At 32.4% G+C, this 16,050-nt stretch overlaps 1 protein-coding gene across 1 annotated transcript; it reads right to left on the bottom strand.

The window, feature by feature from the left end:
- Window positions 1-14,298: 14,298 nt before the first annotated feature.
- Window positions 14,299-15,742, bottom strand: LOC104121389 (pathogenesis-related genes transcriptional activator PTI6). The gene has a single exon (XM_009633375.4). The coding sequence runs from the start codon at window positions 15,452-15,454 to the stop codon at window positions 14,558-14,560; it is 897 nt and encodes a 298-aa protein (XP_009631670.1). The 5' UTR covers window positions 15,455-15,742; the 3' UTR covers window positions 14,299-14,557.
- Between the last annotated feature and the right edge of the window lie 308 nt (window positions 15,743-16,050).

A 16,050-nucleotide genomic window follows, 5' to 3' on the forward strand; every position in this document is an offset into this window, starting at 1 on the left:
TTCAGATAATTGTATTTCCAATTTGTTAAAAGTAAAACTTAAAATGTCTTTTCAGCTCCGACGTACATACTTATAAGTACTAGTCTTTGGACACGTGTGTTATACATGTGTCCCATATAAACATGTACAAACTTTCCATAATGATATAGATAATATTAAAACACGTAAGTAATGAGTAATTAAAAGTTTGAAAATAAAGTATAAGCTGAATCGACTAAATTAAGTATAACCTTTTTTTATGTAGCTCTTACCAAATATTCATTAATTTTTGTACCAAATAATCTGGATAAAAAATTATTTAGCAATTCAAATGAGAAACATTATATTTTTTATGTCAGAATATGTTATTCATTTGTTAATCTGTTGAATAAGCATCCATAAATCAGTTATTTTGTATTATAAGCAATAATAAATTATATTATTTCTATTTAACATGAGTTATATCACAACACCATCTTATATAAAGATGATACCAATAAAATCTTTAGTATAACGTAACCTCTAGGCATGTACCAATTGGAAGTAATAAAGCTTTCGTTCGCACAGAGTCCACCACGAAGTCATGAACTATGTCAATATTAATTTCTGAATAACTTCATAGTATACGTTATCTCATAAATACAAGCCCTTAGACTACACATCAGCATAAAATGAACTGGTCTAACAGATAAATAGATTTACCTGTCAAAATAGTGTTGAGCAAAATATACCATATTAGTTGTTTATGGGAAAGAACTTCTGACAGGGACAAGAAAAAAATGTGAAACATAAATGTGAAAAGGCTACATTTATAATCGTTGGAAACTCAAAAGACAAAACAATTAAGGCAAAAATATGAAAAGGCCACAATGTTACTAAAAAATATTTCACCATTGCAACTTCCGTGGGAGATGAAACAATCCTCCATTAGTCCGATTCAATATAGCCAAAATTATCATTTAATAGAAGTCATTTTTTATGTGAAGAGCAAAATTGTCATTTAATTTTTTTAGAATTATTTTCTTTTCAAACTTTACTTTCGGACTTCACACTTAATATTATGATGACTAATGATCTTATCTTAGTTTTTGACTTTGTAAATATCACTTTACCTATCAACTTTTGGGCTAATTGAGAGAGCATATTTTTTAAACTTGGGATGAGTATACAGTCAGGCTTGCGCGCATATTGTGAAATATTCTGCAATTAAAATTCCATAGTAGTAACAAACATGATCAGCACAATGTCTAAGAAATGATGTTTGACCAAAAATATTGTATTTTGATTCAAATAATTAAATTTATGTAATTAGGAGTTAAACTTAGTTAATAATAACATTTCTAGATAAAACTTTCAAGGGAGCACTAATCAATAGATGAGTCTGGTCAGATATTAATGACAACATGCAATAATTGTTCTAAAAAGTATGAGCAATAATGTAACATTCAATAGCCATGAATATCAATAAATGATATTTAAGTAAATAGGAGGAATGATTCACCCAATAAATGATGAAATAGATGGATGTTCCTCCTAACAATGATGAATGACACATAAATCTTTGAATATTCGAGTTATTCTCAGATCTTATGGAAAAGTATGAAATAGTATAAAAAAGAATCTTAATGAAAAGGTGATGTTTGTATCTTAGCAAGAGAGAGAATCTTTTTGTCAAAGTGAGTACTTCCAAGTGAATATTACATGCCCTCCTCATTATCTCTTTTTTCTATATATATGGGACATGTTCCTAAGAAATTCTTATAGTACAAGTACAGAGAATATCCACTAAAATATTCTTTTTTAATACCATATCCTCACAAACTAGCCATTACAACTATTATCAACGATATTCAACCTCGACCTCGATCTCGACCTCGACCCTTGATGTCATCTCGACTACGGCTCTCGTCGACATCTTGACTATGACTTATGCCGCTACTTCAGCCAAGGACTTTGCTGCTTCCTGGCTCATCTCGACCAACGACGACTCGAGAATTCCTTTTTTAGTATTATCTTGCCTTAAATATTTTATTTTATTTTGTAAGAGGGGAAACCCGCAACCTCTACAACCTCTGCCACATCCTCTGCTATTCGGGTGAGCACTCTGTGGTAAGCACTTTGTGCGTACTGGGTAAACCTCCCCCTGTGTAATAGCCTGCAAACCACACAGGAGATGTAAAACGCACTAGGCAAGCCCTGTGCGACAGGCTCAACCCAGAAGACACTGAGGGAATTCAATCCGAGACCTTGCTTCAAATATTATAAGGGCGAATTTTAACTCATACAAATACAAATGGAGTCCATAATAAACTCTATATCATGTAGAAAAACCAGAATGTGCATTTCTTGTAGTAAAGTAAAGCAAAGATGCCCCAATCAATCATTTCATTTTAATTTGTAGTTTGGAATGTTGTCTTGTCTTTGTATTTCAGATTTTCTGAGTGGATTTTCTTTCTCTTTTGGTTCGGGAATTTTGTGACCATTTGAAATTTTAAGGTAGGGTACGTACTTTCGTGGGAGCTTTGATGGTCTGCATCTGGTGTTTTTAACCTAATCATTTATTTACCCTCTGCTTTTTAACCTTTTTCATGTGTTATTCCTTCAAAGGCAAGTTTTATCTGCAGCTGAAAGCCTTAGCTGTTCATGCCCCACACATGCATTCATGCACTTTTCAATATTTCTTATGCAAAAAAGGCTCCATTTTGAAAGAGAAATCTGGCGTTTTTAACCTAATATTTTGAATGCAAAAGGCTCAAAATTAAAGTGGTATACCAATGACCATAAAATTCAAGAATCTATATTGCCACTTATCATCTGTCAATTGAGGAGTTCTGGCCTGGGGATTGGTTGTCATTTTTAAGTTACAATTTTAATTTAATCGCGTCTTCAAAAAAGCCAATTATCTGGCACATATAGTTTTGTGTTTCAATCATAAAGTTAAGAAAAAACGGTAAATATCAATGACATTGCCTTTCTTGGCATAACGTTGTCCAAAGAAACTGCTGACTTTTGCGGTTTTGCCGGCAACTCTAATCGTTACAAAAGAGCCTATTTTCTTGTAGTGCTAATATATTAATTGATCAAGTCCATTAATATATGGCTGCAAATATTTAGCTACAACTCATCCCACGAAGAACTAACGTTTAACTACAACTGTTCACTATCACTAAGAAGACAAGCTCGAACAATTTCTAAGTTAGAAATATTAAAATTCTTATGTTTAACTAATTAACTAATAAAGTAAAGTAATAAATTAATAACTAAAGATACTAAGGGTTGGAGACAAGATTAAGGAGGTATAGAGTTGTGATTTTTCCAATTGTCGGAATCCGTCCCGCTACGTATTCTATAATTTCGCCTAATTATTCTCTATTAATCACGAGCGCTCGAATTGTCATAATTCTCTCCCTAGAAACTACAATAATGTACTAGTAGTCATATTCTCTCGAATTATGCTAGCTCGCACTTTATCACCGCTCACTATGATCACGTTAAAGCTTCGTTATCTCTAATTCCGCTTTTAAATCCGCTTTAAAACCCACCGTACTGATCTCTCATATACGTTAGGAGTGACGTCGTTCAAAACCAACTTAAATATGTACTCTTTTTCAAGCAATACATAATAAATAGGAACTGTTACTTGAGAACTCTTCAATTAACTAAAATAAGCACTTAGTTGAACAAATAGAAAAATTCAAAGACTCAATTATATCAAAAAGTATCAAGAATTCATCCTACAAAAGGTTCCATTAAAACCCTAGATAACAGAATTAGCTACTCATAAAAGTATGTAAAACTACAATACTAAAATTCATAACCAATAACGGAAATAGGAAGAAGAAAGTGAAAATGTCATAGAAGAATTTTCCGCGTTGCTCCTTGTGTGTTCTAGCCTCCTTAGGTCGAATCCCCCATACTAAAGTGAGTTTAATGATTATTTATATGTGATAGGGTTACCATGGGGCAAAATAATATAAGTCAACTTTGGAACAAACTTTTCAGGTTAGCTCGTTCACTCTCTCGTGCGAACGAGCGAAGTTCTTCTCTTTTCCTTTTCCTTCTAGGTCTCTCGTGCACTTCCATACCTTTTTTGTCTTAATCCGCTGTTTTTTTTTTTCAAGCTCCTCTCAGCTAGCTCGTTCACTCTCTTGTGTGCACGCGAGAGTGAACGAGCATAGCTCTTCTCTTATCTTTTGGTCCCGAATCAACTTTTTTTGTTCACCATTCATCCAACTTGCTCCTAGGCATAAGAATACACGTAATAAGCATAATTTACTACAAAAACTCATGTAACCGTCTGTAACCACACAAGTTATGAGACGAAAGTACACCAAAAATATATATTTTTTCCCTTTATCAACACCCCACACTTAAACTCTTGCTCGTCCTCGAGCAACTTTCAAAATTAAGCACAATGATAAGGAACATTTCAAAACTTACTCAAGCATCCTACCAATGACAATGGTTTACATCAACAATTGGAACTCAACATAAGAACTATTGACATCTTTTTTCAAAATTTGACCCATGCCTAGATGTCCAGACTATTTAAAATATTTGTGTGACTTCTTCTAACATCCTAACCTCAAAAGATGACTCCAATATATTCCCTACTATGACTCACTTCTTGTGTCAACTCAAAATGCCTAAATTTTACTAATCCTTTGCAAATCATGTGCCATCACTACAAATCAAAGAGAGAAATTAGTCCACACACTCAATATGCATTCAAGTATAATTTAAGGACTTACAAATCGAAAGAATTCACTCACTCTCACAAAGAAATTTATATGTATCCCGAGGTCGTACAATATGCTTGCCCGTAGTGTATGTCTCTACTAATCTAAGCTTGCGAAGTCTAGGATCAATTAGATCTTTTCATGTTGTAATGTAGGCTAAGCGATAGGTAGGATATATTTGGGTATATATAGTGACTAACCCTTATAAGCACTTTAATACACTACACTTAACTTTCAAATACATACTCTTCATGACCAATTCAAGTAATGCCATGAAATCATATACTCCTTCTGTTTCAATTTAGATGACACGCTTTTCTTATTAGTTCGTTCCAAAAAGAATGACACATTTCTACAATTAGAAATAATTCAATTTTAAACTCTTCATTTTACCCTTAATGAGAAGCTTTTATAGCCACACAAATGTCATGATCCCACAAAGCTTTTACCCCTTAATCTTTTAAGACCACAAGTTTCAAAAGTCTTTTTTTTTTTCTTAAACTCCGTGTTGAGTCAAACTACCTCATCTAAATTGAAACAAAGAGAGTACAATTTAGCCCTTCTTCTTTAAGATCAACTATGCATTCACTAGCCCTGATTAAGAGGAATAAGAGGTGTATTTTTTATTTATTTTATTTATTTATCTTTTCTTTTTGTATTTTCTTTGATTTTTTTCCTTCTTTTCTCTCTTTTTTCAACACTCTCCAAACTTAGGTTGCCCGACTAATGATCTTTCAAAACATACGTGCATCTTTTAGCTTTTTTGTGGTTCCACTAAAAAACTACCCCAACTCTTACCTTACTCTTCTAGCAATTTAAGTATTTTCAGAGGTAAATGTTCAAAAATATCTATTTAAGAACAAAAAGGAATCGTCTTGTAATGTAGGTGCCAAAGAAAAGGTTTATATGCTCAAATGGTCTATCTAAGGATAATTTTATAGTGGCAAGCTAGCTCAATGGACAATCAAAGAAATACCTACATCATATTCTAGACTTACAAAACTAACTTATTACGCTTCAGCTAACACACGGGGAAAGTTCTAGACTAACGCAGGATAGCACAGAATGTAATCAAGACCTCACACCACACAATGCACATGATTCACTCCAGACGGCTCAAACCCGACATTCAAGTTAAACAACTAAGCACGGTCATCTTATTAGTTCAACACATGGAAAGTAATTACAGGAGTCAACAAGTGAACTTAAACGTCAAAAGAAAGTCACATATTCTCAAGGCATGTGGCCACATAGAACACAAAAAAGATAATCAGCTCAAATATTACAGCTCTAAGTACCGGCATAAAACATGTCAAAAAGTATAGATACTCAAGTTCTCCTCATTCCATTATCGTTTCTACAAAGAAAAGATAATTTTTTTTGTATTTTTTCTTAAGACTTTACTCCCTCAAGAAAATGATCTAAGAAATCCATCATCGAAAAAAGTCCAAAATTTTTGAAAATTCTACCTAAAAAAACTATTGTCCGGCTCAAAGAATCATCCCTTAGAAAAGAACCGTGGCCATACGAAAAACCAAGAGGGATTATTTCTACCTAATATTTTTTAACATACATAACATAACACAAGAAATTACCCAGACAGTCTTCTCCCACACTTAAAATTGTGTATTGTCCCTAATGCATACCATAAATAACAAGAGAGTAAAAGAAACGCCCTAGTAGGCCAAAGGCCGAAGCATTAGCAGCTCATGTGGTACTCAGACTTCTCCCGGATATTGTCATTTATGCAGTCACCCCACATTTAGTTCCAGCCATCTTGCTTTCTTTTGCTTCCATCCAATAGTTTTGCTTCTCATGCTCCTAGAAAATGAAAAACTATACTAAAAAATTAATACAATAAAAATATTTTTTTTTTTTAAATTCTAAAAATCAATGAAAGCAGTAAAGTTCGGTTGCCTCCCAACAAGCGTCTGCTTTAACGTCGTGGCACGACGTGAATTAATTTTTACCTCCATCTCGAGCTTATGAATTGGACCCCAAGTTTTGATTCAAGCTTATGATTATGATCTTGGGGCGGTGGAACAAATCTATTTAACCCAAGAAAATAATATAATATTCTATGTTTTTTGGCCTTTAGATGAAATGTGTAATCATGTCTTTCTCGCACTAAAATGTCAGAATGTAGGCACTTTGTTCCTCATCCCTTGACTCCTCAATTGGCTCAGATGATTCTATTTCCATATCATCATCCAAGCACAATGTGAAAAAATGCTCGGAGTGAGGACCAATGCGCTCAAAATCAAAATTTACAGGCTTATTCACATCCACTTCATGACATAAATTAGAGTCAACTAAAGTTGCATCTTTAAGATCCTTGGTTGACTCAAATGCCACATCTTTAACATCGGCATCCTCAAATTCTAGTGGGATAGATTGTTGGTGTTCTACTCTGACCTCCTCCATTAGCACCTTAATTTTTACATCTAATTCACTCTCTTCTTAGCTACTATCCATAATATTGGTCTATTGAGCATTTAAAGCTTCAACCAGTTCACTCACTTGAACCTCCACATCCACTTCATGACATAAATTAGAGTCAACTAAAGTTGCATCTTTAAGATCCTTGGTTGACTCAAATGCCACATCTTTAACATCGGCATCCTCAAATTCTAGTGGGATAGATTGTTGGTGTTCTACTCTGACCTCCTCCATTAGCACCTTAATTTTTACATCTAATTCACTCTCTTCTTAGCTACTATCCATAATATTGGTCTATTGAGCATTTAAAGCTTCAACCAGTTCACTCACTTGAACCTCCAAGTTGCGAATAGTTGCCTTTTGCCTTTCCATCTACTGTTGTCTTTTATTATTTTGTTCCACAATGCACTTTAATATATCCTTGATCTCTTTCAGGTTATCATCCCCAGATTCTTTGTTCCTATTAATTTCACAAGAAAAAGTAGAACCATCATAGTAAGGGGTTCGGGGGAGGATAAGAAATATAAGCACAACCATGAAAGTGACCATCTTGACCACCACACACAATACACATTCCACAGATAAGATTGAATTGGTGTACGTAATTCACTCTCAGAAATATTTTGATAATCTTGCCACGGGTGATTTCCTTCACAATATATATATATGGATAAAAGTAAAATTACCAACACTTAAACTCCCATAATTCCAATATGTCATGTTTCTCAAATCAAAAAGTAAAATAAAATAAAATTAAAAAGGAACAAAACAAAAACCAAAGTTCAAACTTGAAACCTAGTAATATATACAACTACAACTACACCATTAGTTTTCCAGCAACAGCACCAAAATTTGATCACGCCCAACTCTAGTCCTAAAAAGGATAAGCGGACGCTGCAAATATAATCTGGTCTAAGAGTCCGGAGTCGAATCCCACATAGAAGTAAGGTTTAGCTACAACTGTTCACTATCACGAAGAAGACAAGCTCGAACAATTTCTAAGTTAGAAATATTAAGATTCTTATGTTTAACTAATTAACTAAAGAATCAAAGTAATAAATTAATAACTAAAGATACTAAGGGTTGGAGATAAGATTAAGTCGGTCTAGAGTTATGATTTCTCCAATTATCGGAATCCTTCCCACTACATATTATATAATTTTGCCTAATTATTCTCTACTGATCATGAGCACTCGACCTATCGTAATTCTCTCCCGGGCAACTATAATAATGTACTAGTCATTTCTTGAATTACTCTAGCTCGCACTTTTTCATCGCTCACTATGATCACGTCAAAGTTTCGTTATCTCTAATCCCACTTTTAAACCTGCCGTATTGATCTCTCATATACGTTAGGACTGACATCGTTCAATACTACAAAAGGTTTCATCAAAACCCTGGATAATAGAATTAGCTATTCATAAAAGTATGTAAAACTACAATACTAAAATTCATAACCAATAACGAAAATAGGATGAAGAAAGTGAAAACTCGTAGAAGAATTCTCCGCCTTGCTCTTTATGTGTTCTAGCCTCCTTAGGTCGAATCCCCCATCCTAAAGTGAGTTTAAGGACTATTTATATGTGATAGGGTTAGCATTGGGCGAAACAATACAAGCCAACTTTGGAACAGACTTTTCGAGTTAGCTCGTTCACTCTCTCGTGCGCACGCGAGAGTGAACGAGCGAAGTTCTTCTCTTTTCCTTTTCCTTCTATGTCTCACGTGCACTTCCATGCCTTTTTGCGTTAATCCGCTCCTTTTTTTCAAGCTCCTCTAGCCTATGTTATTACGAGGGGTGTACAAACCGAACCGAAAAATCGCACCAAACCGAAAAGTCAAACCAAATCGATTAAAAATCCGACAAGGTTTGGTTTGATTTGGTTTGGTATTGAGTAAAAAAATTCGAACCAAACCGACATATAAATATATATACTTTTAAGATTTTATATAGAATTTTCTTTAAAAAAATGTCAAGAAATATTTGGGATTCTTTTATGGGATATAATATTTAACAGAATATGAAGTGCTCCATATTTATTAACCTTAAATAATGGGTTGTATGATCACTTTCTTATCAAATGTTGCTGAAATACCTCAATCTTTTTGTTCTTCCATTTTCATATGTCAAGATCTATTAAATTCTAATATCTTTTTCGAATTAGAAGTGGTTATGTTATTTATGTATCATATTGATTTTTATGTTTAATTACTAAATTCGGTTAACCTTGAAAGTGTACAACAACAAAAAATTATTGTCAGACGACTAAAAAAATAACTATCATGTGTTACTAAGAAAATTTCCCCATAAGAATATTTTAATAGATAATATATTTGTAATTTTAAAAAAATTTACTAAACATATATTTACTTATAAAAAATTTAACAAAGTAAGATTGAAATAATATTTAAGTAACAAAAAATTCGAAAATCCGACAAAATCGAACAAATCAAAACCGATATAGTTGGTTTGGTTTGATTTTGATAAAAAGCGAATCAACCTGGTTCTATGTACACTCCTAGTTATTAGTTTAATTCTCAATCTATAAGCCCTTGAGAAAGATAAGAACTTCAGTTTTTCTATTGCCCAAGTAAATATTTATGAAAGTTTGTATATAAACTTTCTCAAAAACTATTTTTCTAACGAAAAACTCAACTTTTTTTCTTCTTCTCACGTCCTCTCCAAGGAAACGGCTAGAACCGTATTTACGTATAGTCGTAAGCCGTTAGCACATTACAAACCATTAATCCACAGATAAATCAGTCTACTAGTTTCTATTTTGTAACTATTATAACTGATCGTGGGTTATTAATAATAATGGACGTTTGGTAATATATAATAATCCAACTAAATGGGTCGAATATAACGTAAGCAGTGGCGGAGGCATATGGTGCAAAGGGGGTTCAACTGAACCCGCTTCGTCAAAAAATAACACTGTGTATATGTATAAATTACGATTAAAGCTGCATAAATTTTGTATAAATATTTTATTTGAACCCACTTGACAACTACTATTTTACGACTAAAGTTATGTACTTCTAAGATTGAACCCGCTTGCACAAAATCCTGGATCCGCCACTGAACGTAAGTACATATACATAATTATGTGGGAGATTAAGTATTCACCAAAATATTACCATAAAAGTTAAACTTAGAGAATCTTTAAGAAAAATCTAAAACAATTGCCAACAATTTGAACTTTAAAATAATTTCCCGCACGAGAGGATGATTTTATTGAAGGAAGAGACTCTTATAATTGCAGACAATTTGCGATAAAATTTCTTCATTTTTCCCTGTCAAGAGAAAAAATTAAGTTTCTGCCTTGTTGCGTGACTGTATGCTTTCTTTTCTTTGTATTTTTTTTTGTCATGGCTGTATGCTTTCTTTACCTAACAAAAATATGGAGAGGGGTCCAAATGTTTGAATGAAACTGTACAAAGAACTTATTTAACATGTAGATACTGATTCACCCTTTGGATTTTGTATATAACTTCATAATGGAAAGCAACATGTGGTGAATTCATAATTTAGTGTCGTTATTCATAAATTTCGAAATAAGTACATATTGTATATGTTTTATTGGACGCTCTGCATCGAAGACGCTAGTACACGAAATTATATTGCAGCCACAAAATTGCAACTTTGCAAGCTCAATTGTTGGGTCACTTGAATTGGCTCAATAGATGAAAAGTTGGTTTGGAGTAGAGAGACTACACTCAGCTAACTGAAAACAAGATTAAAGTTAGCGATCCGATTAACTTAGTTAAGAAAGAAAGAGACCAAGTGGTAATTCAATGACTAAAGTTGAGAAGGAAACTTTTAGAGAAATACAAATGACTTAAATATTTATATTGATAATATAAAAAAGTTTATATATATCGTTGATCTAATTTAATTTTATTAGAGCAAATTATTTGTAATTTGTTTCAAATTATCAATTAATACTTACAACTACTAAATAGAATAACCTTCAATTACTTTATCAGTGATATATCTGATCATATAAATATTTGACACCATTAGAAATTAAACTCAACCTAAATGTGAGGACTGAGTAATGTGGTCCATTCTTGATTCGTATATGTAGCACGCAGCACGCTGCACTTGTGTACAGCAATCCAAATATTTTTTGTTGGGATATTAATGTTGAATGGGATTCACCACTAGGTGTTTATTTATATATATATATATATATATAGCATTCTCAGTATTTAGCTTTTGGACCACAGTAAATTAAAGAGGATTTAAATTTCTACAGCTGTTTGTTCAATTTGTCTTTCAACTTTTAATGCATTTTAACGTTAGATTTGACCAATATGCAACTTGTACGTTTTCTTTACCTTCTCTTTGGTGTATTTAAGGGATATGAACGAAAGGTTGAAGAAGAATAGCAGTACATATATAGCAAGCACCAGAAGACAGACCGACAAAGATTTGAAAGGATTCGTTATTTATTTACATGAAACGGACGGGACAGCCCCTACATATATATATATATATATATATATATATATATATATATATATATATATATATATATATATATATATAGTGCAATTGCTCGGAATAATTAGGCATAACTATTCCAATAAAGGCACGCACAAGTTTTGTACCAAGTCGTCTTGCATAATTTGTGCAGTAATTGCTCCCTGATCAAAAGGTTTCGACGCAATGATAGTATAAGGATTGAGTTAAATTGACCTCCTACAGGTAATTTCATATCAAACTTTATGATATAGTAGTAATCAAAAAAATGATTATAATTAGTTACCTTGCACTAATAGGATAAAAAAAATTATATTGTAAGTATATATAACTTAAACTCAAAGTAAATCTAATTTTTTTTGTGAAGCTCGCGTGCGTGTGAAGGTAATTTACAATTAAAACCAGGGATAACTAGTATCAAATGGTTTTGAAAATCACAAAGAAAAAGAAGGAACCCGCGGCAAAGTTATTGCAATTTCCTATTTGAAGATTGTTTTGAGCACAACATTTATTCAGACATTATAGATACAACCTGTTATGCATATAATCTTCATTCACTGTGGTCGGTTTCTGTGGGACCAATTGTAATCTTGCACACGTCCCTTTCCCTCCTATTTCCATCTCAATCAATCTTTGTTTTTATCCCCTTCTTTTTCAAGAGCATGTTTATTTATTTAAACGGAGCCGCATAATAATTAAGCTTCATATTATTGATCTTAACTTACTCTTAATTAGGTGTAATTGTTATTTAAATTAATTTACAACCCAAGTAGTATATTGTTTTTCTCTTTTCACAAGGTTAATTAATCATAATAGTCTCAAATGTCAAGAGAATTTGAATCACTCAATTAAAAACTGTTTAACTAAGGCGGAATATCTGGACAACCCCTTAAATTTCTCAATATGTTTTATTTAGACACTCCAACTGAGGCATATTCACCTGAACACATAATTAAATATTCATAATAGGCGCTTGAGAATATGCACATATGTTTTTCCAACGTTTTAGCTGGAAATATCTAATAGGAACACTTTATCATGTACCGTTTAAGCGTTCAATTGAAACATGTCTTTGTTCAAGTATCTAAATAAAATATACTGAAGAGTTTAAGAGCAATGGATATATTCCGCCTATAATTAATGTGATATTTAGCTATTTGCACACAAATTTGCTGGCTTAAACTTTAAAGAGTGATGATCACGATGCAAGAACCAAAGAAACCCCTAAACGTGAAGAACAAGTTGGATTTTGGAAAATTACTTACTAGTTTACATACAGTCCCTCAAACACTCTGCTATCGCTTTCAATCTTATTGTGTTTCTTTCCTAGCTATTGTGCAACAAACTTACTTTTATCTCTAGCTAGTAAAATTTGCAAAAAAAAACTTCTATCTTAATAGAGTACTATGGTATTAATTTTTGATAGCGTTAGATTTTTATTCTTAATTTTGAATCTTATTTTAACACAGATTGGTTTGACTGGAGAAGAAACTAGTGTATTATATTTTACTAAGAGAATCTACTCTTCTCATTTTCTTATTTAATTCTTCTAAATAACCAAACTTATATTAAAAATAAAAAATAAAAAAACGGTAACAGAAGAAGAAGAAGAAGAAAAGCAATTGGTCGTCAAAGTCAAAATTAAAAAGTCCTATGCATGAAAGACTGCAAATGAAGGTGCCAAAGGCTGCAGAAGAGACCATTTGTTTGTGCTGCCACAGGGTAAAAGCCAAACACACCCTTAAAATTCTTAATTTGTGTTTATTATGTTCTTGATTAGATAAACCGTTATTGGGACTACATGCTCTTTGGTTTCCATACACGCATTCCTATCTATTGTTATGTGTGAGTATTTACCCTATTTTAATTAACTAGTGATCGAACAAGTTACTAGTTAAGAGGCGCCAAATCGAAATTTCTCTAGCACAAACTAAGGTGTTCATTTTACATTTTAGAATATACAACATGATCATTACAAAGCCGTCTTGTGTAACCCCACATGTCCATTACAGGAAAAGTACAAACGCAGTAGACTTTACTATTACTGGTCTTTTATAATTAATTGACATCAAATGAGCTACAAAGATCTTGACTTATAAATCATGAGATTTTTTGTTCACCTACTTCATCACTCTGCAGTTGTTAATTTATTAATTTTATTGTTAATTTTAAAAAATTTAAGTGAAAAAAAGTTGACTCGGTGTACATCAGTGATAGATTCATATATTATGGTCTTCCAAATTCAGAAAAAATCTAAGTAGTAAGTAGTACTTACTATTTAGGAATCGAACCTTATATATAATAGAACCATAAATATAAATAGTGTTAGACATACATTTTAAAATAAAAAGTGATAGACATACATTTTAGAATACATTCTCGCAACTTACAACTTATAGAATCTATACTCTAGATCCACCATTATTTGGTGTAGAAATTTTTTTTAAACCAAATAAAAGGTCCATATTTATGTGAAGAGATTAAATAACATACAATTCTCTTTTAAATACTTGTTAGGAGTACATTATTTGGGTACAAAAATACTACTTTTATGGCACATGAATAGTTCCCATTAGTAGTTCGTAATTTATAATTATCAATAATGCCATTATTCAAAATATAAAAGGAAACAAACAAACAAAAGGGAACATATAAAAATATCACAAAATTCTTAAAACACTTGGCATAGTTGCATGGCCTCACGCCTACTTTTGACACGATCGACGAAGACTAGACATTAAATTACTTTACACGATTAACGAAGACAAAAACCATAGATTAATTGAACCAAATCATAATTATGCACCAAGAATTTCCACTAAAAACTCTCCTTATATGTTAAACATGTAAGCTTCAAAAATCTAATCACTTGCCCAAAAAAAATATTTACTTTCTACTCTCACTTTCTCCATTTCCATCAACAACAATGATCTTCCAAGAAATCATTTACATCCCACGTACATGACTCCAAATCTTCATCCAAAAATCCATTTCCATCTAAAATTTCCATTTCTGGAAAGTCGATATCGTCGCAAAATACTGGCAAAACATCATCCATTAATGGAGAAGGAGACCTGAAATCAAAAAAATCCTTAAGAAAACATTGATCCATTAATGGCAAATTATCATCTAACAAAATCCCATTTTGATCATTTTGCATAACAAATTCCATTCTTTTCCGATCATCCTTCATCTCTTCATTGGTAACTATTTTAGTAGCAGTAACACCAATATTATTGTCATTGTGCCTCAAAACAGAGGTAGGAGAACAAAGATTTTCAGATTCCCCTGTAGAATCATAATCTGAAACTGAAGTGATCACACTTTCTTTTTTCACTGGCGGCTTCATAAAATTAGTCAAAGCATCAGGACCGCGTATTTGAATAGCAGCTTGATCATAAACCATAGCTGCTTCTTCAGCAGTTTCAAAAGTGCCTAACCAAATTCGGGTCTTTTTCACAGGATCTCGAATCTCTGCAGCCCATTTTCCCCATGGCCTCTGCCTAACCCCACGAAATTTCTTAACATTTTCGTTTGTCTTCAAATCCATCATCTTTTTCTTCTTTTTGCTCAAATTTGATGATTTCTTCACATCTCCACAAGACACTTTCTTTTCAAGTCTTATCTCCGTAACATATTTTCTTACTCGTTTTTTCTCTTTATCATCAAAATCGTCATCACTTGAAGAATCAGTAGCATCACAATCAGTGTAACAAATCCGAACAACTTTTGGAGTTAACTTATTCTCATGCTTAGTACTGATAGACCTGTGGACTACACACTTCTTGATACTTTGTGAAAATTTTCCTTCCATTTTTTTAACATGGAGAGTGAGAAAGAAAAGAGTGATTTATATGATAGAAGTTAAAGGGGTGGATGAAAAAATGGAAAGAGAGAGAGTTGGAGAAGAGAGAAAATAAAGGAAGAACAAGTCTTGAAGGAGGAGAAAGTGTAACAGTAACTGATGATGAAATGAATTAAAGAGGGAGAGGTTTAACGACTAGTCAATGAAACCAAAGTGTATGTGTGTGTGTGAGAGAGAGAGAAGAGGGAAATGGAACAGAATCAAGAGATATATAGGAGGAAGAAAAGGATGAGGATCCATTTTTGAGTCTTTTGGTCAAATAATAACTATACTATTATACAGATATTTTCTCTTCCTTTTGGAATTTTCTTGCTTTCTATTTTTTATTAATGAATTTCACCAAATTTATCATTAACTAATAAGTAACGAATTTTCTTGAGATATTCGGATGGTCCTTTTCAGAAAAAAGATTAAAATATGAAAGCTTTAATTAATTTGAGATAAGGGTGTTTTGGAGCTGATTTTCTTATTATCAGACCAAAATAAAATCACATGTTAATGATAGTAAGATAGAAATTAATTGCATTATTTGAATTGGAGAAAAT

The sequence above is a fragment of the Nicotiana tomentosiformis genome, chromosome 1 (genome assembly GCF_000390325.3).
Source record: "Nicotiana tomentosiformis chromosome 1, ASM39032v3, whole genome shotgun sequence".
In the NCBI taxonomy this organism is placed as follows: Eukaryota; Viridiplantae; Streptophyta; class Magnoliopsida; order Solanales; family Solanaceae; genus Nicotiana; species Nicotiana tomentosiformis.